Source organism: Gopherus evgoodei, chromosome 22, assembly GCF_007399415.2.
Source record: "Gopherus evgoodei ecotype Sinaloan lineage chromosome 22, rGopEvg1_v1.p, whole genome shotgun sequence".
Lineage (NCBI taxonomy): Eukaryota > Metazoa > Chordata > Testudines > Testudinidae > Gopherus > Gopherus evgoodei.
The window spans coordinates 13,876,934-13,903,505 of NC_044343.1; the positions used below are offsets into that span (position 1 = coordinate 13,876,934).

General features: G+C 48.7%; 1 protein-coding gene across 1 annotated transcript in view; it reads left to right on the forward strand.

The window, feature by feature from the left end:
- Positions 1-4,990: 4,990 nt before the first annotated feature.
- The window catches only part of POLE4 (DNA polymerase epsilon 4, accessory subunit), a 38,251-nt gene continuing 16,669 nt past the window's right edge, over positions 4,991-26,572 (forward strand). The window contains exons 1-3 of the mRNA XM_030540812.1: positions 4,991-5,176; positions 16,323-16,407; positions 16,727-16,768. Coding sequence (XP_030396672.1) covers positions 4,991-5,176; positions 16,323-16,407; positions 16,727-16,768 — 313 coding nt within the window. The remainder of the gene's footprint in view (positions 5,177-16,322; positions 16,408-16,726; positions 16,769-26,572) is intronic.

Sequence of the window (26,572 nt, forward strand, 5' to 3'; positions counted from 1 at the left end):
GCTCTTTCTGACCTAGCTTCAGTTGGTGCCAGAGTGGTAGCACCATGTCCTGCTGACACTGAGCTGGGCGTAGCTACACAGCCTTGGTTGTTTGGAGTAGAGCTGGACAATTTTTTTTCTGGCAAATAGAAATTTCACCCAAAAAATGCATCTCTCAGGGTCCAAAATGATTTGCAAATTTGGGTCGACTTTGGCAAATAGTTCGTCTGAAAAAAAACCCCAAAACCAAAATTGCAAATGTCAGCATGTTTCATGTTGACATTTTCAAAACAAATCACTTTGAAACTTGTGTAGAAAATGTTGGCATTTCGTTTCAAGCCAACATTCGCAGTGTTTCATTTGACCTGAATTATGTCATTTTTTCTGGATTTTTTGCTTCAGCCACCAGACAAAACCCCAGTTCTTCCCTTAGCTCTCGTTTGGAGCTATCTATATTGTATCTATATTGATCTGAAAGATGAAGTACGTGTTATCAGGTGTTGGCTGTGTGTTCTCTCTGCGTTCTGCCCCAGCTGTGCGCAGACCTCGAGTGAACTGCCCAAGGCCACAGACGGTTCAGTAGCAGAGGCACTCGGCCAGGTTTATTGCCGACAAAGCACAGTACTAGCACCTGGCAGACTCTGCGCGGCCACTATTACAGGTATGGCCATGACAATGGACTCCGCTCAGCGAGGGGCAGGACCTTCCACCTCCTGCTTGGCCAGACAAAGACACCCCATCTGCAGCCCCCTTTTTATACTGATACAACCAAGTTACATATTGCCCCTCTGATGTGATTAGTTCCCATCCTTTACCTTGTGCATGTTGGCTTGATTAAAACATCTCCAGCCATCACCCTGTCATCCTACCCTCTCTTTAGGAGGGTCTGTGTCCTGTATTATCTCTGAGGAGTGTGTTTATACCATAACCTTGTATCGGGGTGTTCTGGAATGTGTTTATGTGAGTATCTAGGGCCCAAGAATGCTTGTGGTTTTGGAACGCGCCGTGTTGTTGCCAAGTTCCTGTGCCGGACAGTGCACCTGCAAGCAGGCACCTGTTCTATAACAGGGCCCGACCTTTGCTCATAGGCCGACTCTTGCTAACTTTGTTTTATACCAGCAGGGCCTGACTTTGGTTCAGGCCTTAGGCTTCATGCCAGGCCCCCAATACCAAGCCTCGTGTCTCAGGTTCTGTCTTTATACTACAGTGAGATGGTTCGCTCCTGTGAGTGACTATCTGGGCAAGTTTTGTTAGTTAGTCGTATAGTTTTACAATGGCCAAACTGACCGCACTGCTCCTGCTCTTCAGAGCATCATGGGATTTGCAGAAAGCACAAGGCATTCGTGATCAGCAACTGTGTTGCCATGGTGGGAGTTGTTCCTGAGTTGGATGGTAACACAGTCACTCTCAAAGCACTTTCCAAAGGAGGTCAGTATCAATACTCCTGTTACAGATGGAGAAACATAAAGTGACTTCCCAGTGTCACCCAGGGACAGAACCAGGGAAAGAACTCAGGTATCAGAGTCCCAGCCTAGCAGATGCACTCCTGGACCAGGCTGCTTCCCCTAATGCTGTCATGTAATGATAATGTGAACTCACAGTCCTCCCTTGTTATTGCGCTACCTTAGGGGCCTCACTTAGCCCTTCCCCCATTTTAGAGCAGTTGCTCAAAGTCACTGTTGGTAGAGCTGGAAGGTCTTAAATATGACAGAGTCCAGGCTCATCCACATAGTCACCCTGCCTTTTGAAATGAATGTGCTAGGCCTTGTTTCATCCACTGTTTTAAACACCAGACCTCATTCCCCTCCCACAGGCAAGAGCAGAACCCAGGAGTCCTGATTCCAACCCCTTTGTACTGCTGTCCAGCAAATAGTTGCGTAACTCACGAGCAAAGCGTATGCCAGGTCAAAGGGTATCTGTCTGTGATGTAAATCTGAGGGTCTGTATTTAAACCCTGGTTCCACATCAGGACTTTTCTTCATGTTAGGATAAGCTAAGAAAAATTATACAATAACAGCAAAATACACCAACTGTGTGTAAAATGGCTCTCTTAACATGTTAGCAATAACTGGCTATGGTCGGATCTAAGACCTTTCTTCTTGTTGCGGGGTGGCCAGTGGCCAGTTGTGCTGGGTCTCAGAGGCAGGGTGCAAGAGGGCAGGGAATGAATGGGCTTCTGAGGCAGGAGGCAAGCCCTGGTCTGCCTTTCTGAGCTCTAGGCATAGAACACCCTGTGAACTTTAGGAAGAGGATGGGCTTGGGGTTAAGGGTATGTCTATTCTTTGGAGCAAGCAGAAGCAAGCCTCCCCATCTGGGTCAACAGACCTGGGCTCATGGGGCTCATGCTAGCATTCTAGAAATAGCCGTGCAGACAGCGCGCTGAATTTGCACCTCAGGCTGGAGCTCGAAAATTACCCTGCTCCCTAAGTGTCAGAGCCCAAGCGCCAGCCCGAGCCACAACTTCAAAAGCACATCAGCAGCACGGGCCCTGCTAGCTCGAGTCTGTCAAACCCCAGCTAGTGGGCTCACTCCAAACTGCTGTGTAGACAGACCCAGAGACTTTAGGACTCGGGAGCTCAGGGTGCAATTCCCTGCTCTACCACAGATTTCCTGTGTGACCTTGGCCAAGTCATTTAATCCATCTGTGCTTCAGTTTCCCCAGCTGTAAAATGCAGACAATACTACCCTATCTAGCCTGGCATCCTTTGATCTCTATTCCCTTTAAGAACCCTTGATGAGGGGTGAGGCTACCTCAGGAAGAAGAGGGGTTTAAAAAGTCAGCTCCTAAGTGACCAGTGGAGCCGCAAATGAGAGCTTTTCAAGGGAATTTAGAGGAAGCATGAGAGCCAGACACATCTAACAAACATATTCTAAACTTAGGCCAATAACCCCCTGAAAAACAAAGAACAAACAAACAAAAACCCCGCAAGAGTCAAAATAATGCAAGCAGATGGCAGCAGCAGGCTGGGGGGGATTGTTTATTGCACTGACTGGAGCATATACGATTACCTGCCTTGTGGGCAAGCAGTATATGTGTGCGTTTGGTGCATGCAGCTCCTGGCCCTCAGAGGCTGACTATGGGCTCTGGAGACCAGAGTGGCTGAACTGGAGGAGCTCAGGGAGACAGACTAGACTTTATCAGACACAGCAGAGCAGGCCAAGCCCCAGTCTGGCAGCCTCTGTGCTCTTGGAAAGGATGAAAGTCTTGGGGAAGGAGAACATCAAGCTGGAACACAGGGAAATGATCCCATAGATGCAACCCTTTTTCCCAATGCTGTCATGGTATCCTTGTGCACTGAGGACACCCCTCTGGGGGAAGGCACCCTGGTAGGAAGAAACAGAAGACAGTAATGGGGGATTCAGTTATTAGAAGTATAGAGAGTTGGGTTGTGATGACCGGAAGGGGCAGGGGGGTCTAAGGGTTCTGGCCATGGAGGGGAGCCAGGGGGTCTCAGAGCTTGGGCTACAAGGGGAGGGGGGCTTGGGGCTCTGGCTAAGGATGGGGCAGGGAGTCTCAGGGCTCTGGCTGTGGGGGAGGAGCAGGGCATCTCAGGGCTCTGGCCATGGAGAGGAGCTCGGGCTTCGGGAGGCAAGGGGGCTCAGGGCTCTGGCCATGGAGGAAGATCGGGGGGCTTGGTGCTCTAGCCATGGCGGGGGGAAAGGGGGCTTGGGCTCGGTCTGCGGGGGGAGGAGGTCTTGAGGCTCAGGACCGTGGCAGGGGAGTCTCAGGCTGTGGAGAGAGGGAGGGTGTCTCGGGGCTCTGATCACAAAGGGGAGGTGGATGAAAGGGGCGGAGCCAGGGGCTAGCATCCCAGAAGTGGGCTCCACCTGCCCCCCATGAGGAAAGGGCTAAATAAGAAGACAGAAAAAACTATCACAATGCTACTACACAAATCCATGGTATGCCCACACTTTGAACACTGCGGGCAGTTCTGGTCGCCCCATCTAAAAAAAAATAGAATTAGAAAATGTGCAGAGAAGGGCAACAAAAATGTTTGGACGGATGGAACAGCTTCCATGTGAGGAGAGGTTAAGGAGACTGGGATTCTTCATCCTACAAAACAGATGACTAAGGGGTGCTTTGAAAGGGGTCTACGAAATCATGAAAGGGGGCTGGAGAAAGTGAATAGAGAAGTGTTATTTACCCCATCACATAACACAAGAACTAGGGGCCACCCAATGAAATGAATCGGCAGCAGGTTTAAACAAACCTACTTCACACAATGCACAGTCATCCTGTGGCCTGTGGCCGGGGATGCTGTGAAGGCTAAAGGCAGGGGCACCGGTACAATAGGGCAGGGAAGGCTAAGTCTCCCCTATCCTAGGCTGTGGCCCCTCCCGTGCTGTCCCCCCCCCAAGCAAGTGGGGGTTCAGCTCCCCAGCCCTCCCTGGAGCTTGGCCGGTGCTCAGGGGCAGGACTGCTGGAAATCCTCCAGCCAGGTGGGGAAGGGGTGCCGGGGGAGCTGGGGGCTCGGGCGGGGGGCACTGGGCTAGCCTCCCCAAAGCGGGGCTGCACCCCCTCCTGTGGCTAAAGGGGTCAGACGGAATGAGAGACGTTCCGGGGGGCAGGTCTGCCAATGGCTATGAGCCAGAATGGGCAGGCCCGAGGCCCCCACTCCTGGGGCCCCTCCGCCCCAAGCTAGCTCTGGTCAGTCGATAAACGCCCCCTCCGCCCCCGCGCTGGCCCCTTGCTGTGGCGGGGGGGGCCATAGAAGCAGCTAGACCCGCCCCCCCGGCCCCACTCTGCCCCAGCCGGCCTGCCCCCCGCAGCCCCCCAGCGCTCCGGGCTCGACCCGGGCCGCCTGGGCCTAGCGGGCTGGGCGCGCCCCACACTGACAGCGGCGTGGGGGGGGAGGGGCGGCAGCACCCGTGGGGCACAGAGAGACTGAGGAGGGGGCGGGGACCGTGGGGGAACTGCGCGCGCGCGCGCTGCCGAGGAGGTCGCGCGCGGTCCCCTAGGTGGGGCGCGCGGGCGGCGGGTGCGCAGGCGCTTTGGGCGCCTGTGTCCGGGATGGCGGGAGCGGAGCCGGGAGTCGCGGCCGCGCCCCCCGCGGAGGAGCCGGGCTCGGGGTCGCTGTGCGCGGCCCCGCTGCGCCTGGCGCGGCTGCCCCTGGCCCGGGTGAAGGCCCTGGTCAAAGCCGACCCCGACGTGAGCCTGGCCAGCCAGGAGGCCGTGTTCGTCCTGGCCCGCGCCACGGTGAGGGGCGTCCGGGGGTGATTGCCTGGGCCCAGGTCCGCCGCCCCCTTCTCCCTCTGCCCGGCAGCCCGCGGGGCTCAGAGGTTGAGGGAGCACCCAGAGGTGGGGGGTGGGGTTCCCGTGGGGGAAGTGGGGTGCCTGTGGGGGGAGCGCCCAGAGGTGGAGGTGGGGTGCCCGTGGGGGAAGCACCCAGAAATGGGGGTGGGACACCCGTGGGAGAAGTGGGGTGCCTGTGGGGGGAGCACCCAGAGGTGGGGTTGGAGTGCCCATGGGGGAAATGGGGTGCCTGTGGGGGGAGCGCCCAGAGGTGAGGGTGTGGTGCCCATGGGGGAAATGGGGTGCTTGTGGGGGAGCACCCAGAGGTGGGGGGTGGGGTGCCTATGCGGGGAGCGCCCAGAGGTGGGGGTGGCATGCCTATGGGGAAAGTGGGGTGCCTGTGGGGGGAGCGCCCAGAGGTGGAGGTGGGGTGCCTGTGAGGGAAGCACCCAGAAGTGGCGGTGGGGTGCTCTTGGGGGAAGCGGGGTGCCTGAAGGGAACACCCAGAGGTGGGGGTGGCATGCCTATGGGGGAAGTGGGGTGCCTGTGGGGGGAGTGCCCAGAAGTAGGGTTGGGGTGCCCATGGCGGAAATGGGGTGCCTGTGGGGGGAGCGCCCGGAGGTGGGGTGCCCGTGGGGAAAGTGGAGTGCCTGTGGGGGGAGCGCCCAGAGGTGGAGGTGGGGTGCCCGTGGGGGAAGCACCCAGAAATGGGGGTGGGACACCCATGGGAGAAGTGGGGTGCCTGTGGGGGGAGCACCCAGAAGTGGGGTTGGGGTGCCCATGGGGGAAATGGGGTGCCTGTGGGGGAGCACCCAGAGGTGGGGGTTGGAGTGCCTATGGGGAAATGGGGTGCCTGTGGGGGAGCACCCAGAGGTGGGGGGTGGGGTGCCCATGGGGTAAATGGGGTGCCTGTGGGGGGAGCACCCAGAGGTGGGGGGTGGGGTGCCCATGGGGTAAGTGGGGTGCCTGTGGGGGGAGCGCCCAGAGGTGGGGGTGGCATGCCTATGGGGGAAGTGGGGTGCCTGTGGGGGAAGCACCCAGAAGTGGCGGTGGGGTGCTCTTGGGGGAAGCGGGGTGCCTGAAGGGAACACCTGGAGGTGGGGGTGGCATGCCTATGGGGAAAGTGGGGTGCCTGTGGGGGGAGTGCCCAGAGGTGGAGGTGGGGTGCCTGTGAGGGGCTGTAGGTCTATCCTGTTTCTGAACTTTGCTTTTCCTCTTGTGTTACACTCTGACTCTCTTCCCCTGTATCTTCTGTTTCCGACTTTCCTCTCCTCCCTCTCTCTGGCCTGGTCTACACTACGCGTTTATACCGATTTTAGCAGAGTTAAACCAATTTAACGCTGCACCCGTCCACACAACGAGGCCCTTTATATCGATATAAAGGGCTCTTTTAAACCATTTTCTGTACTCCTCCCAGACGAGAGGAGTAGCGCTGAAATTGGTATTACCATATCGGATTAGGGTTAGTGTAGCCGCAAATTGACGGTATCGGCCTCCAGGTGGTATCCCACAGTGCAGCACTGTGACCGCTCTGGACAGCAATCTGAACTTGGATGCACTGGCCAGGTAGACAGGAAAAGCCCCGCAAACTTTTGAATTTCATTTCCTGTTTGGCCAGCCTGGAGAGCTCTCCAGCACAGGTGATCACGCAGAGCTCATCAGCACAGGTAACAATGCAGTCTCCTGAGAATTGAAAAAGAGCTCCAGCATGGACCGCACGGGAGGTACTGGATCTGATCGCTATATGTGCTAACAGAACTCCGTTCCAAAAGACGAAATGAAAAAACATTTGAAAAAATTTCCAAGGCTATGATGGAGAAAGGCCACACCAGGGACTCAGTGCAGTGCAGAGTGAAAGTGAAGGAGCTCAGACAAGCCTTCCAGAAAACCAAAGAAGCAAATGGAAGGTCCGATTCAGGGCCGAAAACATGCCGCTTCTACGCTGAGCTGCATGCAATTCTAGGTGGGGTCCACCACCACTACCCCACCCCTGTCCATGGATTCCGAGGTGGGAGTGGTAATCTCAGCCATGGCTGAGGATTCTGCGGACGGGGAAGATGAGGAAGAGGAAGAGGAGGACGGGCTTGCAGAGAACACACAGCGCTCCATTCTCCCCAACAGCCAGGAGCTTTTTCTCACCCAGATGGAATTATCCTCTCAGCCTTCCCAAGCCAGTAGCCCAGACAATGAAGCCATGGAAGCGACTTCTGGTGAGTGTACCTTTGTAAATATAAAACATGGTTTAAAAGCAAGCATTTTTTTAATGATTGATTTGCCCTGAGGACTTGGGATGCATTCGTGGCCAGTACAGTTATTGGAAAAGTTTGTTAACATGTCTGGGGATGGAGCGGAAATCCTCCAGGGACATTTCCATGAAGCTCTCCTGGAGGTACTCCAAAAGCCTTTGCAGAAGGTTTCTGGGCAAGGCAGCCTTATTCTGTCCACCATGGTAGGACACTTGACCACACCATGCATGTAGCGAGTAATCTGGTATCATTGCATGACAAAACCTAGCTGCGTATGGTCCCGGTGATTGCTGGCATTCAAGCAACATCCGTTCTTTATCTCGCTGTGTTATCCTCAGGAGAGTGATACCGTTCATGGTAACCTGGTTGAAATTCAGGAATTTAATTAAGGGGACAGAGATGGCCATTCCGACTGGGCTGTTTGCCTGTTGCTTAAAAGAAATCCTTCCTTGCAGATAGCCGAGGGGGGGTAATGGTGCTGAGCTTTTTTGCTTTTGGCTAGCAGGGATCTTCCCTGCTACCAGCCATGCAGTGGAGGAGGAAGGGGGGTGATTAGCAGTGATCTTCCATGATACCAGCCACACGGTGGGGGGAGAGGTAAAGTGATCATCCCAGAGAATTGGATGGGGGGGGTGGTTTCTGCTGCTGCATGTTAACAGGAAAGAAGCAGCACTGAACGGGCTTAGCTTGGTATTTGGGAAAGGAGGGCACTGTGTATATGAAGGCTGCAGAAGCCGAAAGACAGTGGCTTACCATGGACGCATGCAAGCTGAATTCTGATGCCCGGACCTGCGTCTGCAAGATCTCTAACACCAGAGCCGCAGGCACTCAATATTAAGATGCAAAATGCGACCTTGTAGTGAAATCACATGTGCTATGTAAGGTGAATAGTGTTGTTCACTGTGAAAGAGTATAACCATTGTTCTGTAAAATGTATCTTTTTTAAATACTTCTCTCCCTTTTTTACCTCCCTCATGCAGCTGCAAATTTTTCAAGCCTCCCTACTCCATCCCAAAGGCTATCTCAGATAAGACGGAGGAAAAAAAAGACGTGAGACGAAATGTTCTCGGAAATCATGGAAGTAACCCGCAATGAAAGAGCTCATCTGAATGAGTGGAAGGACGTGGTATCAAATTACAGGAAAGATGCCAGTGAACGTGAGGACAGGAGGGACCAATGTGAGGATAGGAGAGACGCTCGAGATGAGACGTGGCGGCAGGAAGATCAGAGGTGTAGGCAGGAAGATCAGCGATGGCGGGATGCAATGCTGGGGCTGCTGCGTGATCAAACTGATATCCTCCAACATCTGGTGGAGCTTCAGGAACAGCAGCGGGGTCACAGAGTGCCGCTGCAGCCCCTGTGTAACCAACCCTTACCACTCACCATGTTCCATATCTTCCTCACTCAAGACGTGTAAGAACGCTTGGGGGAAGGCTTCGTGCACCCGCCCACTCCACCCCCGCAGACAGCCCAACCAAAAGGCTGTCATTACTTTGAAATATTTTCAGTGGCCTTTTCCTTCCCTCCTATCCTCCTCCCAAACTACACCCAGGATACCTTGTCAGTTCTCTCCCTCTTTTTATAATGACTTTTTAATAAAGAATACATGATTTTTAAACAATAGTGACTTTATTTCCTTAAGCAAGCTGTAATCGAAGGGGGAGGGTGGGTTGCTTACAGGGAATGAGTCAATCAAGGGAGGGGGGGGGTCATCAAGGGGAAACAAACACAACAGTCAGACTGTACCCTGGCCCGTGATAAAACTCGTTTTCAAAGCTTCTGTGATGCGCACCGCTTCATGGTGTGCTCTTCTAATTGCCCTGGTGTCTGGCTGCGCGTAATCAGTGGCCAGGTAATTTGCCTCAGCCTCCCACCCCGCCATAAAGGTCTCCCCCTTACTCTCACAGAGATTGTGGAGCACACAGCAAGCAGCAATAACAAAGGGGACATTGGTTTGGCTGAGATCTGAGTGAGTCAGTAATGTGCGCCAGCACGCCTTTAAATGGCCAAATGCACATTCTACCACCATTCTGCACTTGCTCAGCCTGTAGTTGAACAGCTCCTGACCACTGTCCAGGCTGCCTGTGTATGACTTTATGAGCCATGGCATCAAGGGGTAGGCTGGTCCCCCACGATAACTACAGGCATTTCAACATCCCTAACTGTTGTTTTCTGGTCTGGGAGGTCATTCCCTTGCTGCAGCCATTTAAACAGATAGTGTTCCTGAAGACGCGAGCGTCATGAACCCTTCCTGGCCATCCCATGTGGATGCTGGTAAAATGTCCGTTGTGATCCACCAGTGCTTGCAGCACCATTGAAAAGTACCCCTTGCAGTTTACGTATTGGGTGCCTTGGTACTCAGGTGCCAAGAAAGGGATATGGGTTCCATCTATTGCCCCCCCACAGTTAGGGAATCCCATTGCAGCAAAGCCATCCACTATGACCTGCATGTTTCCCAGAGTCACAATCTTTCATAGCAGCAGCTTAATGATTGCTTTGGCTACTTGCATCACAGCAGCCCCCACAGTAGATTTTCCCACTCCAAGTTGATTCCCGACTGACTGGTAGCTGTCTGGCGTTGCAAGCTTCCAGAGGGCTATTGCCACTCGCTTCTCAACTGTGAGGGCTGCTCTCATCTTGGTATTATGGTGTTTCAGGGCAGGGGAAAGCAAGTCACAAAGTTCCATGACAGTGCCCTTACGCATGCGAAAGTTTCACAGCCACTGCGAATCGTCCCAAACCTGCAAAACTATGCGGTCCCACCAGTCTGTGCTTGTTTCCCGGGCCCCAAATCAGCATTCAATGGCTAGAACCTGCCCTATTACCAGCAGGATCTCCAAAGTGCAGGGGCCCGGGGTTTGAGAGAATTCTGTGTCCATGTCCTCATCACTGTTGTTGCCACTCTGCCATTGCCGCCGCCTCCTCGCCTGGCTTTGCAGGTCCTGGTTCAGCATAGACTGTGCGAGAATGCGCGAGGTGTTTACAACGTCCACGATTGCGGTCTTGATCTGAGCAGGGTCCATGCATGCTGTGCTATGGTGTTTGCACAGTTCACCCAGGAAAAAAGGTGTGAAATGGTTGTCTGCTACTTTCACGGAGGGAGGGGTGAGGCTGTACCCAGAACCACCCGCGACAATGTTTTTTGCCCCATCAGGCACTGGGATCTCAACCCAGAATTCCAAGGGGCGGAGGAGATTGCGGGAACTATGGGATAGCTACGGAATAGCTACTCACACTGCAATGCTCCAGAAATCGACGCTAGCCTTGGTACATGGACGCACACGCCGAATTAATGTGCTTAGTGTGGCCGTGTGCACTCGATGTTATACAATCTGTTTTACAAAACTGGTTTATGTAAAATCGGAATAATCCCGTAATGTAGACTTACCCTCCCTTTCTGAACTGCCTGCCCCAGGCAGTTTTAGCTCTTCAGTGAAGCTATGCTGCTCACTGCCACCCTTGGATACCCACTGATTTATATTGTATTTGGCATCAGGTCTGTTACTTACGCTGGTGACAAGGCAATAGGTCCTGTTGTCATTTAAGCAACACCTGTTCCAGCCCCAGTGGGAAACTGACTGGCAGGCTCTTTGGTGGCTGAAGTACTCTGTGCTTCAAAGACTGAAGAATTTAGAATCACAGAAATGTAGGTGGTCACGTTCAGTCCCCTGTGCTGAGGCACCATTGAGTAAACCTAGGCCATCGCTGACAGGTGTCTGTCCAGCCTGGTCTTAAAAACCTCCAATGACTGGAGGCCTATTCCACTTCTTAACTATCCTTCCAGTTAGAAAGTTTTTCCTAATATCTACGTTAATCTTCCTTGCTACAGATTAAGCCCATTACTTCTTGTCCTACCTTCAGTGTACATGGAGAACAAGTGATCACCGTCTTCTTTATAACAGTCCTTTTATTTGAAGACTCGTGTCAGGTCCCCTCAGCCTTTTCGCACATGCCCAGTTTTTTTAGTCTTTCCATGTAGGACAAGTTTGCTAAACCTTTTATCATTTTTGTAGCTCTCTAGACTCTTTTCAATTTGTCCATGTCTCTCCTAACGTGGTGCCCAAAACTGGCCGCATTACTCTGGCTGAGGCCTCACCAGTGCCTGTGTCTGACATACAACACTCCTGTTAATATACCCCAGAGTGATATTAGCCTCTCTCATAACTGCATCATGACATTGGCTCATATTCAATTTGTGACCCACTGTAACCTCCAGATCCTTGTCCATTTCAGATTGTTTACTTTCATGCACAAGCAACAAAGAGCCTGCTCATCATCATCTCAGTGGGACCACTGGGCTCCAGCTCAGCCACTGCCCTGCTGGATGATCTTGAGCAAATCACTTCACTTCTCTAGGACTCAGTTTCTCCATCTGTAAAATGGGGATAATGATGCTGATCTCATTTGTAAAGTCCTTTGAGGCATACTGACAAAAGTGCTAGATAAAAGCTAGGTGGTGTTATTAATCTGCACTTCATAATTCACACATAAAATGGTCACTTCCATGTATGATTTACCTATAGGCAGCAGTGAGATCTCTGATTACTGAACCTTTTTTACTTTTACAAAACATTACAGAACACTTACTAGCGTATGCCCAAGTATTGTAAACATCCTCTCAAAATAAGTAGAGAGAAATACACTTTAAGGTACAGAATCTTTGCTTTTTCAATTGAGATTGATTTTGCAAATTGATGACATTGATCAGTTATTCGCAGCAAGTCTTTCCAGTTATTGGCATGAATTAGCACAGTTCTCTCCACTGTCTCGGCATACACAAGACCAAATCAGAAATGCCAGACTGTTGTGAAATCCGTTGAGTATTCAAGAGGGGCTTAGTCAAAGATCAGAGCCTGATCCTGCTAACAACCAGCTGCATTTCAGGGAAACATTGTCCCCTGGAAGAACTTTTCATATATAATTTGAAACTGAAATAAATTTCTCTGGTTACAATGTAAAATGAGACTCTCTTAAAAAAATCTCCTTCTTCTCTTCCTGCCTCTACCCCACAACTGCCTCATAGAGTTTGGGTGCTGCCACAACATGGGCCCTGTCCATGCCTCTTATTTTATGACAAAGCAAAACTGAAAATAACCTGTTTAGGTTGTACAGCTTCCCTGGTCACTGTTTGCCTGTTACTAGCAGCAATATTGGGTCGCAGAGGAACATGACTATGAGATGATGGATGCAGTGGAGGATTAAGGTTTGAAGTTAACTCTGGGCATGATCCAGTGGGGAGGCTGTCATACTACAAGAAGCAGGGGAAGGGACTTTCAGTGCCCCAGATACTGACTTGTGATGTTTGTTAATCTGACAAGAAGCCTGTGGCTGTAGGCTATGGCTTATTTATTATAATTTAACTGCTGACTGTGTGCTCAGCACTTTATGGGTCACAGAACTCAGACAGTCTCTGCTCCAGAGAGATTACTGTTTAAACAAGAGACACAGAGAAGATAGGATGCTTTGGGAACAACAGAAGAGAGAATGACTAGGATTTATTTTAAAAAGTGTTCATGTTGTTAACTTCCTTCTTTTGCATTGTGGATGGATTTGAATGGCAAGAGAATAGTAGCTTGACAGACCAGACTAGGGAGGTTATTCCACGCATAGGAGGAGCATTAAAGGCAGGAGGCAGTTGTCAGAGACATGCTGGGAATTGTTAGGGAGCAGAGCAGTAAGAGACCAGTTTGTTAATGTAGGCAGGAGCTAAGATAACTTCCTTCTCAGTATCCCCTAGGAGGCAAACTAACGCAAAGGTGATGAGGAGTAGGCAGGGCATGACTCAGGACCTCTTCTGCAGCTGCCATCAGCTCTGTGGACACAGAGCGGGGAAGCATCCCACGGAGTGGTGCAGTGTGCACTCCGCTGTCCTGGAGAATTCCAGGAGCAATTTTGCTTGGGTTGGGTGGCTCTATACCACCTCCAAAATGAGCATGTGAATGAATTGTCCTGTGGGACCCTTAGAATGTTTCATTCAGGCACTTGCTGCCACTGGGGAGCAGTATCTCCGACAGCCCTTTTGCAGAGATTTTGACTGTATAATCTGGCTTCTGCTTTCATTCAATAGTCAGTCCATTTTCCGTCTCGGTTGTGAGACTTTTTCATTTAAATTGGTGCTGAGGCTTGTGTGGCTTTATTATGGTCTCTTCCAGGGCCCTTCGAGCTCTCTTTCACAGTTAACCTCACTAATTATCCTGTTTAACTCATCTTGTCTATTAGCTTCCTTCATTTTGTTAATGTCACTTATTCTTCCCAGCTGACAAAGTAGCCCAGGGGTGGGCAAACTTTTTGGCCCAAGGGCCGCATCTGGGTATGGAAATTGTATGGCGGACCATGAATGCTCACAAAATTGGGGTTGTGGTGAGGGCTGTGGCTGGGGGTGTGGGCTCTGGAGTGGGGCTGAGGATGAGGGATTGAGGGTGCAGGAGGGTGCTTCGGGCTGGGACTGAGAGCAGGAGAGAGATCAGGGCTGGGGCAGGGGGCTGAAGTGCAGGAGGTGGTCAGGGGTGCAGCCTCCGGGCGGCGCTTCCCTCAAGCAGCTCCCAGAAGCAGTGGCATTTCCCCCCTCCAGCTCCCTCTGGTTCCCAGCCAGTGGGGCTGGGGTGGTGCTTGGGGTGGGGGCAGCATGCAGAGCCCCTTGGCTGCCCCTACATGTAGGAGCCGTAGGGGGGACGTGCCACTGCTTCTGGGAGCCACGTGGAGCTAGGGCAAGCCCCAGACCCCGCTCCCTGGTGAGAGCTTGCGAGCCGGATTAAAACTTCTGGAGGGCCAGATGCAGTCCCCGGGCTATAGTTTGCCCACCCCTGGAGTAGCCTGTACTTTTCTCACTTCCTGGATTGTCGTTGCAGGTTACCATGGTTTAGGGCAGTTAATTTGACTTGAAGACCAGTGGTGATCAGCTCTGAATTTAACTAGCATATAAAAATTCTGTATTCCTATGCCGTGGAAAAAGTGGCAGAAGAGAATAAAAATCTCTTTACATGTACCCATAAAGGTGCAATCATTTAAGGGCTTGTTTTATGAGAAGTTTCCATTTGCTGATGGGATCAGAAGACCTGATGCAGATTTGCTAGGTTTCACACATGCAGTGTTAAAGCTGAATGTCACCTGTGCATGCTGGGGGACAGCGTATGACAACCTGTCAGATGGACTCTTGCCAGCCAGCAGGAAGCTGGCCAATCTAATATTGAATGGGATAGTGGGTGCATCTTTTAAGAGAGCAAGATAAAGTTCTCCTTAACAACCTTGCTCATAAAATCACCACTTGCTATTATTTGCCTTGTCAGTTACAACCTTGTCTCAAACTTTCTCTTTCTAGAGCACAACAGTCTTGCAGTTTAGTGTTTGTGAAACCACTAAGGGAAATTGTAGAAGCCCAAAATGCTTCAGCAGCTCAGTTTGCTGAAGGTCCTATGCTCTGTCATCTCCCTATAACAGGTTCTGCTACCTCTGCATTGCCTTCTTTGGCCAAGATAGGGACCTGGATGATCACAAGCTGGGTAAGACTCAGCCCGAACTTGAGGATGCTGGAAGAGAGAAGAATCTGGAGAGTTGGTAGAAGGTTGTTTACTCTTTCTGTTAAAGGTGCATGTCTGCCCTTTGTAAAGAATTCCACAACTTTGGGCTCTTGTAATTGAGATAATAGTGGTGGCTATAAGTGCTAAGAGGGAGCAGGCTTTGCTGCAGGAATCCTTTGTCACCTGGACACAGAACTGCTATAATGTTCTCAAGGCTATCCTGGAAGAGCACTTCGGAGCTTTAGCTAGTGCAGAATGTGGCAACCCACTTTCTTAGTACATCAGACTGACGTGAGCACTCTGCACTTCTGCTCTGCACTCGATTCCAGCATGCTTCTGGTGGCAGTTCCAAGTGTCATCATCGATAAGCTGTAAATGGCCTGTATAATAGTTACTAGAAAGACCATCTGTCTTTCTGAGCCCTGATGAGATCAGCTGAGCTACATTTGCTCTCCGTTCCAGTGGTTGGGCTCTTGTGGTCTGGTGTCTGGACAGTGGAGAGTGTCCAGCTGTGGAATTTGTTCGCTCTTCTGATCAGTCAGAGCCTGAGTTTCATGTCCTCCAGGGCACAGTACAAGATGTATTTACTTGCTGCAACTAAGAAGCTCATTTGGTGGTAGGTGGAGGTACTTCTAGGTAGGTTACTCTACATTGTCCATTGAAAGTAGTGCAGATGCGATTGGCACTCAGAAGGTGCAGTGATGGGCAGTTGGTAGCTGGTATCCCTGACAAATACTTAATTTGGATAGCAAAGCCTGCTGAGCTCAAATCATCAAGTATCATAATTAGCCCTGAATGGAGTTGTCCTTTCCTAAAATTGGTTACCTCCTTAAGGGCAAAAGCATGTTTTGATACAATTTTCTGTGATCTAGAGTATTGCTGATACTTGGGAGCCAAGACGAGTTTGCCAAATAAATCTCTTTGCAAGTTGCAGGTCTTGGGGTAGGAATATTAACCATGGGCCTCAGTAATCCATGAAAGTGAATAACTGGGTCACAGAATCAGAAAAGTATGTTGCATGTTCCAGTGTGATGTTTTGAGAGAGAAGAAAAGCAGGATTCACACTCCCTCCCCTCACCTCCAGATATACACAGGGACCTCTAAAGTCCCCCCCCCCCCCGCCCCAGCACCCTAATAACACTTGTCCCTGCTATGCAGGAATTGTCTAATTTAAAGGTTTCATTGAACATTCTTAGAGCTGATCAGAGGAAAGGGAGCATCAAAAGGGGGAGAGGGTGTAATTTTTTCCTTTAATCCTTTAGGACTCAACTGTCCCGTCTGCTTGTATCAACAGATTGCAGTCACACCTGTCCCTTGTTGTAACAATCTGTCTCTTCCATCCTGCAGGAGTTGTTTGTTGAAACCATAGCTAAAGATGCTTATGTGTACGCTCAGCAAGGAAAAAGGAAAACTCTGCAAAGGAAAGACTTGGGTAAGAAGACCATTTTTGTTATGCTGACCTTTGTCAATAATGTTACTAGACTAAAGGCATTTTCCAGCAGATTCCATGTGTTTTGTGACATTGTAGGTGCAGATTTAAAACAGTATTATCTTGTTCCCAGAGATGAAAAGAAAAAAGCTCTGTTCTGCCAAATATTACATTGTAAAATATTCCCCCCGTAGTCTCCAAAATGAATAAACCTATTTTTTAAAAAGTCATTGTTAAAATCATATGTTGATGTGTTTAAAATATCTCTGCACTTGAATTTGTTTATCTGTGCCAATTGTTTTCAATTCACTTTGTTTTACAGATAATGCCATTGAAGCTATTGATGAATTTGCTTTTCTGGAAGGTGAGTTTCTGGTTGGTTTAATTTTGTTTTAATTTTTTGCAGACATTGTCTCATATCGACAAGGAGAGCATTAAAATCAATCATTTGCAGATTTTTCAATTTTGACCTCAGTTTAGTAATAGCTAATGGCCTAACTAGAAATCTGTCACTTGTCTTGGTAACATTTAAAATTCAGCATTCAAAACACTGAATTGAGGAGTAAAATGGAACATCAGCAATGAAATACCTTTCAGGGAAATTTGTTCTTAGAATTTTGTAATCTGATTAAGTTTTGATAAATTACAGCATCTTCCCTTGGCTGCTTGCAAACAAGGTTCCACTGTTTGTTCATGTCTACCTGTGCTGTCTGCCTTTGCCCCTTTTGAATTTCCGTTTGAATTTCTAGGTACTTTGGACTGATCTCACCAGGAAAGGAGTTACCTGAAGAAAGAGTCAGCGGAGTGGGGTGGCCCTTGGAAGACACGTGGCATGAGATTTTCAAATTAATCTAGACAAATTTTCGTGGAAGATGTGTGTCTGTTCCTAGACTACTTTGGAAATCTCAGCCAGAATGTATTGTATAAAGCTTAAGTTGTGATAGTTCTTTATTTAAAATCCATAAATTTTCATACATTTTTGTATGTAATATGACCTCCAGCTCACATTTCAGAACCAGGCTCAGACTTTCACTGTGTAACACAGCAATAGCTCAGAATAGCCATGCTGTACTAGCATCTACTCTAGAACTCGGTGGTAATAAAAAGCATTGAGGTTGGGGTGATCCTGCCTCTGAAGTCCGAGGGTAGTTTATTTTTTTATGGAAATGTATTTCTTGTATATGTTACTCTCTTGGCCAAATAGAGTTAAATGTTTCTTGACCAATGGGTGTAATAGTTTCTCTTCAATGTGTCTGTGTGAAGGGTCTGGGGTGGGGGGCGCACATTCGTGCATACATTATGGGAAATGTTGGCCTCATAGTGGGTTGGATAATATAACTTGGTATCTGAGTTGAACTAAGCAGTGTTCTGGAGGCAACAGTTGCAGATCCGTCATTGAGTTTGAGTTGAATTTTGCACTTAAAAGAGGGCTTCAGCCTCTTTGTTATGTATGAAAAATAGAGCATTATTCTTCCCAAAATTACAGCTCTTACTCTTTGAGCATAGAATGAATTTTCTGAGAATTTACAAGTAAATCCGTTGATTAGTATAGCAATTAAAAGTAATTTTAAAATGAGCCTTTAAGAAATCTAGAATATGTCAGACCTCCTTCCTCTCCTCCCCTCCCATGGTCTTAAGGAATGAAACAGATGTCTCAAATTTCCTATATAGTTAAAACTCGCTAATCTTGTCTGTAGGTGGCATATGAAGAATTTTTCGTTTAGGATTAGTAGCCATTTTTCCCTGTCACTCCTCAAAACCAAAAGTTTCTTCTACAGCTGAGGCTGAAGAATATTTTATTGCAGAGAATTCAGAGTAGAACTGCACTTTCAAAATGACTGCCACCTCTTGTTCTCAGGGGACTAAGGCCATAAGAACCCTTGAGCAAACATGGCTGCTCTCTTTCTTCAGCTGCTCCTCAGAGATTTTCCCTCAGTCTGCTGACAGCATAAGTGGTCAACATCTTCCCTGAGGGCAGCTTGGCTTCACTCTTTCTGGGAACAATGGGAAGCACTGGCCATTTTTAAAAGGACTCTTAACTGAAGATAGCTCATGACTTCAGTCCCACTGAGAACAATGGGAGACAATAATCATTCTGAAAAAAGGATAAATCTTCGGGAGTTACCATTAAGGAGAAGATTTTAGGTACCAGCCTCAGCTGACAGATAAAGTTTCAGTTATGAAAAATAATGGCAAAATAACACCATTAATCTTAAATAGTTAATTTCAAAAGTTACAGATAGGATCATGTACTGATAGGATCATCGCTTCTCGGCCTCGTGGCTGAGGGATGAAAACATTACCTAAGTTGTATCTTCATAACAGGAAGAAGATAAAGGAGGCAGAATTTTCAGGACAAAGGAGGGTGAAAGTGGGATGTACATTCTGGCTGCTTTGGCAAAACAGCTAGCTGGCCTGTATGCTTTGGCTGCCTTGAGCTGCTCCAAGGTGAGGGCAAACCAGTCACAGTATACTGATTTGGCCATAAAAGTTGAAATTTAAAAAATGATTGATTCATCAACTCTCCAAATCATTGCTCAATATTCATGTGTGACGTTTTTAATTAAAAGGAAATTCCCTGGCACAAACTACATTAAGATGGAGTTAACTCTGAGCGCATGTATCAGTAAGGTTAAGATTTGGTCATGGGTATTTTTAGTGAAATATAGAATATTAGGGTTGGAAGAGACCGCAGGAGGTCATCTAGTCCAACCCCCTGCTCAAAGCAGGACCAATTCCCAACTAAATCATCCCAGCCAAGGCTTTGTCAAGCTGGGCCTTAAAAACCTCCAAGGATGGAGATTCCACCACCTCCCTAGATAACCCATTCCAGTGCTTCACCACCCTCCTAGTGAACTAGTGTTTCCTAATGTCCAACCTAGACCTCCCCCACTGTAACTTGAGACCATTGCTCCTTGTTCTATCATCTGCCATCACTGAGAACAGCTGAGATCCATTTTGGAACCCCCCTTCAGGTAGCTGAAGGCTGCTATCAAATCTCCCCTCACTCTTCTCTTCTGCAAACTAAATAACCTCAGTTCCCACAGCCTCTCCTCGTAAGTCATGTGTCCAAGCCCCCTAATCATTTTTGTTACCCTCCGCTGAACTCTCTCCAATTTGTCCACATCCCTTCTGTAGTAGGGGGACTAAAACTGGACACAATACTCCAGGTGTGGCTTCACCAGTGCCGAATAGAGGGGAATAATCACTTCCCTCAATCTGCTGGCAATGCTCCTACTAATACAGCCCAATATGCCGTTGACCATCTTGGCAACAAGGGCACACTGCTGACTCATATCCAGCTTCTTGTCCACTGTAATCCCCAGGTCCTTTTCTGCAGAACTGCTGCTTAGCCAGTCGGTCCCCAGCCTGTAGCGGTACATGCGATTCTTCCTTCCTATGTGCAGGACTCTGCGCTTGTCCTTGTTGAACCTCATCAGATTTCTTTTGGCCAAATCCTCCAATTTGTCTAGGTCACTCTGGACCCTATCCCTATCCTCCAGTGTATCTACCTCTCCCCCCAGCTTAGTGTCATCTGCAAACTTGATGAGGGTGCAATTAATCCGGTCATCCAGATAACTGATAAAGATGTTGAACAAAACTGGCCCCAGGACCAATCCGTGGGGCACTCCGCTTGATGCCAACTCGACATCGAGCCGTTGATCACTACCCGTTGAGCCTGACAATCTAGCCAGCTTTCTATCCACCTTATAGTCCATTCATCCAAGCCATACTTTTTTAACTTGCTGGCAAGAATACTGTGGGAGACCATATCAAAAGCTTTTGCTAAAGTCAAGATATATGTCATCCCCTGCTTTCCCCATATACACAGAGCCAGTTATCTCATCATAGAAGACTATCAGATTGGTTAGGCCCTTGGTGAATCCATGTTGAATGTTCCTGATCACAGTCAGGGACAGGTTGCAGGCAATAAACAAAAATTCCTGGAAGCTCATTGACCCATCCCTGACTTTTACTAAAAGTACCTGAAAGAGGTGGGGGGACAGAGTGTTGTTGGGGCTTGCAGCTGCTCCAGCCTCATTGCTGTGCCAGCCCCAGGGGGGTCAATTAGCCCCAGCCACTGCTCTGGCTGGGGACTGCTGCCCCAATGGCCCTGGGGCTGGCCACTGGTCAGCTCTTCTGGTGGTGCTGCAGCTGGGCATGGTCAGCTGTTCTAGCGGCCCTCGGGCTAACAGCTGCTCCAGCCCTGGCCCAGATGAAGTCCCAGAGGTCCTGGAAAAGGATGGAATCGGTGACCTCCATGACCAGAATCGTAGCCTTAGGGTATCAGTAACTTAGGGTAAAATACATTATTCGGTGTCGTTATTATTCTCAAACTGAGCATGCTAAACTGAGGAAATTCACAGTTAACACATTGAGATTTGTTTTAACTTTAACCTTAAGATACAGAAATGCAGAGTTAGGGACTCAAACAACCTTAACTCTGCTTTGTAGTCACACCACTCTTGTGTTTAAATATCAGTTTAATCTAATCTGGAGCCACAAACTCTTAACATGTCTCAGTAAAACCATACAATAACCATATGACTATAGTCATTCCCTTCACTTCAGTGCAATGACAGCTAGTAATTTAGCTTCTTGTGTCAAAACCTCTCAATGAATTTCCTACTTTATGAAGTAAGAAATTCATTAAGTGGAGAAGAGCTTTCTGTTCCCTTAGAGCCAAAGTCCACATTGAATAAATTGTGAGAGTTGTGCAGGGGCTGCAAGCTGGCCATAAAGCAACTGAAAGTCACAGAGATGTGTAACTTGCACTGATTTGCCATGCAAGGAGTGTGCAAAACGAGTGTAACTTACATGTATTTGGGATTGTGTGGGGACTAGTTCATGACTCATAATCAAGTGCATGTGGGAATGCTGAGGATGATCTGAGGGTAAGATAAAGTCTGGGGGGATACAGCTTCAGGATGTATCTTAAATCTTCCTCTCAGTTCCTTTTCCTGCTGCATCTCCCCCTGAGGGCCTTACCTCTGTCCTGTTGAGGCCCTATTCTGCCCTCAGGAACATGGGTGTGAACCTTTGGGGTTGAATTCTTCTCCCATTTAAAGGTGTGCAACTTCACTGATTCCTGCACCTGATAGTGATGCCTGACTTGAATCCTTGGTGCATAAATTGCATTCTTTTACATTGGTCTTGCATGCTAAATCTTGCAAGTTACCCTATACCTGCTGCACTGACCCCACAGTTTGTGTCCATGGGGGCAGGACACAATTACTCCAACTTGCACTTGGCCAACCTGGCCCAAGGATTCTAGCAATGTCCTCACAATGATGTCCTAACTAATGCATGTCTCTATATCCCTTAGAACTAACAAAATATCCCTGAGTTAATACCTGTTGAAAATGTCTTTGGCTGCAGAATACACAGTCCTGAATCCTCTGTGCAGCCACTGCAAATCATGCAACATTTATATCTATTTTTGTCCATGTAGAATGGGCTTATACCCTGCATGGACATAGCACTTTTTCCCTCTGTATCTTAAAGCACAGAAAGGTGGCTCATCAAGAGTAACCCCATTGTACAGGCAGCATAACTAAGCACATAGATTTGAATCTCTCCAAGAGGTATTGTAGTGAATAAGACCAGTGTCTCATTTCAGAGCTCTTGGTTCTGTTCCCAGCTTTGTCCCAAGCTTTCTGTCTCCTTGCATGACTTGCTTCACCTTAGCTTCACAATCTATAATGGGAGTAATGATATTTGCCTACTTCCCTAGGTTAGGACTATGGGGCTTCCCCCCAAAAAAGGGGGTTGTGATGCAAAGAGAAGTGAGACCTTTTAGTGGAAGAAGTGACACAGTAACTCAAGATCTCCTGGCTTTCCCACAGGGAAAGAGGCCATTTTGGTGGGAATGCAGAGCAGCAGACTGCATGTGTCCATGGGCTCGTTTTAACAGACCCTATAATTCCCAGAAACATTTTGGAGTAATTCATGGGACAGGAGGATTCAGTTGGCCTACACTTTCAAAAATGAGTTTTGGGGCCTCCATTTTTGGATATCCAACTTCAGACACCAAGGGTTTGATATTTTCAAGGAGCTGAGTACCTACAACTCCAGCTGAAGTCCATGGAATCTACAGATGCTCAACACCTTTGGATGTGATGCCCTAGTCTAAAATTAGGTCTTTACAGAGACTGCTAATGTAACTAAGGACAAAATTGAGCCCTATGTGGCTATCCAAAAATTGAGGCATCCAAAATGAGTGGACACTTTTGCAAATGGAAGCTTTCAGGGCCAGATTTACACCTTAGGCACAGCATCTTCAGTGCCCCTCCTGCCTACAGTTGACCTTTGTGGTGCACGCAGTTTTAGAGAGATAAGGTGCCCCTAGAATGCTGGCACCCCAAGGCACTTGCTTACCGTGCCTAATTGGAAATCCAGCCCTGGAGGCTGTAGTGTGAAGCTAAGTTGTCTGTGCACAGATGCACCATGCAGTTGTCCTTAGTGACACATGCGCTGACCTTTTAATGTGCTGGAGGGGGGGGCTTGACCCCTGGTTCTGCCTCAGGCCTTGCCCCCACTCCACCCCTTCTTCCAAGGCCCCCGCCCCACCTCTTGTCGTCCCCTTCCTCTCCCTTCCCCAGTGTGCCGCACCCTCACTCCTTCTCTTCCCTCACAAAGCCTCCTGCACACTGTGAAACAGCTGATTGCAGAGGGTGGAAGGCGCAGGGAGGGAGGGGGATGCACTGATCTGCAGGGCCTGCTGGGAGTTAGGGAAAGAGCTGATAGGGGGCTGCCAGTGGGTGCTCAGCACCCACCGTTTTTCCCTGTGGTGCTCCAGCCCTGGCACCTGTGCTTAGTAACACTTACAAACTTCACAAAATCTGCTCCTGTAAAGGCTTAGAACCTAATTTTCAGATATAGACAACTCTAGCTCTTTGGGGTAGGGAGTGTCTTTTTGTTCTGTGTACAGCGCCTGGCACCATGGGGGCCTCCTAGAATCCTAGAGACTAAGGCCAGAAGGGACGCCCCAGATCATCTAATCTGACATCCTGTAGATCACGGCCACCTACCCTGCCCTGCACTTGCACCTGCACCTGCACATTAACCCCAACAACCAACATGAGACCAAGGTGTTACAGCCCACAGGAGACTAGACTGTTACATGGCACAGGCAGAGAAGAGGAGGGACTGAGGTGCATCGGGATTTGAGGCTCCTGTAATGGCAAGGAAATGATTAAATTATATAGAACCAGATAGTCCTTGGAAGGTGAAAAGTCCACAATGTCGCTGCCAATCTGACTTGGGGAAAAATTCCTTCCCAACCCCACATAAGGCCACCAGTTAGCTCAGGGGTAGTCAATAGGCAGACCATGGGCCAGATCTGGACTGCCAGACACTTTGGAATGGACACCAAAATCTTTTTATTTACTTATTATTGGTGTTATATTTTTTATTATTTCCTCTGGAGTCTGGACCTCGACTATACCTTGAGCAAGAAATTTGGACCTTGACAAATAATTGACCATCCCTGAGTTAGGATCAGCCAAGCACCTGAGAGAGAGAGAATGCCCAATGCCACCTCACAGCCCTGTCCCTCTGTCCAGTGTCCCATCTCCAGCTGTGGCCATCCCTGATGCTCCAGAGGAAGGCAACAAAAACAAAACAAAAAAACCAAACAAAAAATTTAAAAAAACCCAGCCCCTCCCAGAGTACATTGGCTTGGTCCATGAATGGGGCACCTAGGCACTATGACGATACAAATAATAATAAACTATCAAATCAAGGCCAGTTTCCTTCGGAGAAAGGAAGGGCTCTGCTCCTCAGAGAGCTCTACTTCTCTGCCAGAAGTCAGCCCTTTGGACTATCGGGCTGTTCCAATTATTTTTACATCTTGGGGAAGGGATCTTATTTCCACTCTGCCTCCTGTCAGGAACGGGTGACTTGGTTTTGCTCTGATGCCTGACTATGAAATTCACCTTCAGGCTTTTCAACCTTCAGTTTCACAGGTGAACTTTTCAGGAAGTTCCGAGTGACGGAAAACTCAGGTTATAATTACAGAGGTGCTCAGGCTACCGTAAGCAGAGCGTGTCGTGGGGTGCTCCTCACTATAACCAAGGGTGATAAGATGATGTATAGGCCAAAGAAAAAATGCACCTTGTGCACCACTGCTTGAATTCAGACTTGTATCCTGCACTGCAGTCCACAAGGGGGCTGTGTAATTTATCAATGGAATGGTCGCAGCCTCCCAGCTGTGTGCCTGTGCACTGGGGTTTGTGAGAGACTGTTGGAGTTCACTCATAATGACCTTTTTCTATCATTCTTGCCCCTGTGGGTACAGAAGAAGGAGACTGCAATCAACACATACACCCTGAGGAGATTTCCGGGAGCCCAATTACAAGTGACTGTGACCAGGGGAAGCAGACATCAGGGTTCCATCTAATCAATTACCTGGCTAACAAGGGAGTCTCCGGTCTATCTCCATCCCAGCCCCCTGATGTAAGGCCTTTGCAAGCCCTCTGACCCATTGTGGGATTCAGTTTCTTCTCCTCAGCCACAGAGGCAGAGCACAGAGATGCAGCAGGGATGGTGTGGGGTGGTCATTTCATTTTCCAACCTGATAGAAGCTAGAAGGTAAAAAAAGAACAGGGGGAGTCATTGTGCATACCAGACTCTGTACCATCCCTCCCCACCTAATGCCCCACCTCAGTTCCACTTTCGCCCCGGTCTGTCTTACATGCCCTATACAATGAGCTCATCCCTGCACCCTCTGTCTTCTCCTCTGTGCCTAATACCAACTCTGCCCTCTCCGCTCTGCAACTTCTCCCTCACAGCAGTGCTTGCGGGTCTGCTATCGTTTCTAACGTGACACTAGTGACCTTTTACAGATACAGAACCTGACAGCCCAGTTTCTTGTAGTTTCTTCCATGACTTTGCTCAACCGCATAACAAAGTGGGGCCCTGACAGCTACCCTTGTGGCCTCTTTTAGACCAGGAAAAAAGGTGCTTCTTTCAATTGTATTAACTCAGTGGAACTAGCTTTGCCTCAGTTGAAAGAAGGACCTGTTTTCCTAATCTAGACAAGGTCTGTGAGAGCTCTTTGGGGGTTATATTGCAGTCCCAGAAACCAATGTACACGCTAGAGAGAATTCCTCGCTGCGCGTAGGAAAGGTCCATGGTGCTTCTGCTCCTCCATAGCTCAGGAACTTTCCTGCTTGTTTATTACTGAGCATGAAAAAAAGAAACTTCTTCACAGTTGAAGGGTTCAGCTTTGCTAAAGAAAGAAAAAACAGCAAGGAGTCTGGTGGCACTTTAAAGACTAACATCTGTTAGTCTTTGAGGTGCCCCGGACTCCTCGTTGTTTTTGTGGGTACAGACTAACACGGCTACCCCTCTGATAAAGAAAGAAAGGCAGAAAGGGAGGCCCAGATACCTGCCTTGGGCTGCTCTCCAGAGGGAATGCTCTCAGATCTCCTATGACTCTGACTCTGGTGTATTTGTTTACCAAAGAGCTAGGGTTAATCTAAAGTCTGGCGTTGAAAAGAAACAAAAGACGGTTATCTCCAGAGAAAAGGTCATTCAGTGCAATGAATGAGGCTGAAGAACTTGAGTCTCTTTTAAATGAGACAACTTAAAAATGACTCCAAGCTACTGAGAGCTTAATTAGGTTGAAAGTGGTGGTGAGAACAAAGGCCCCCAAGGGAGAAATCCCCCATCCTGGGGTGGAAAACCTGCCATTTCCAAGCAAAGCTTTGAAGTGTGGCTGGAACCCGCTCCCCTAGACAAGTTGGTGATGAGATTCCATTACTGCTGAGGCCACTTTGGTGTTTATTCAGATCACAATCTTGGCAACATATGTCAGCAATATACAGACCCATTTGTCTCTGTTGCAAGCGCCTTCTCCCCTGCTAAGGGAGCTCTAGCTATAAATATCGGAGATAGGAATACTGGAGACAATTCAGTGTCTTCAAGGGTGCAGCTATGAGGGATCTTTCACTGGCGACTGTGCTTCTCAGTGGCCTTTTCTGTATTCCCAGCCTTGTCAGTAAGTCTCATTTCTCTTTTCCTCCTATGGTTTTTACTGGTCTGTGTGCTGATTTTAAGGAGTAAAGGACTTGTGAATGTGCTGCGGTCAAGTGTAAAACTATTTTAATATCCAATTCATCCTTTATTGGAGACCTGGATCATCTCTGCTTGTCTGCTCCCTCTT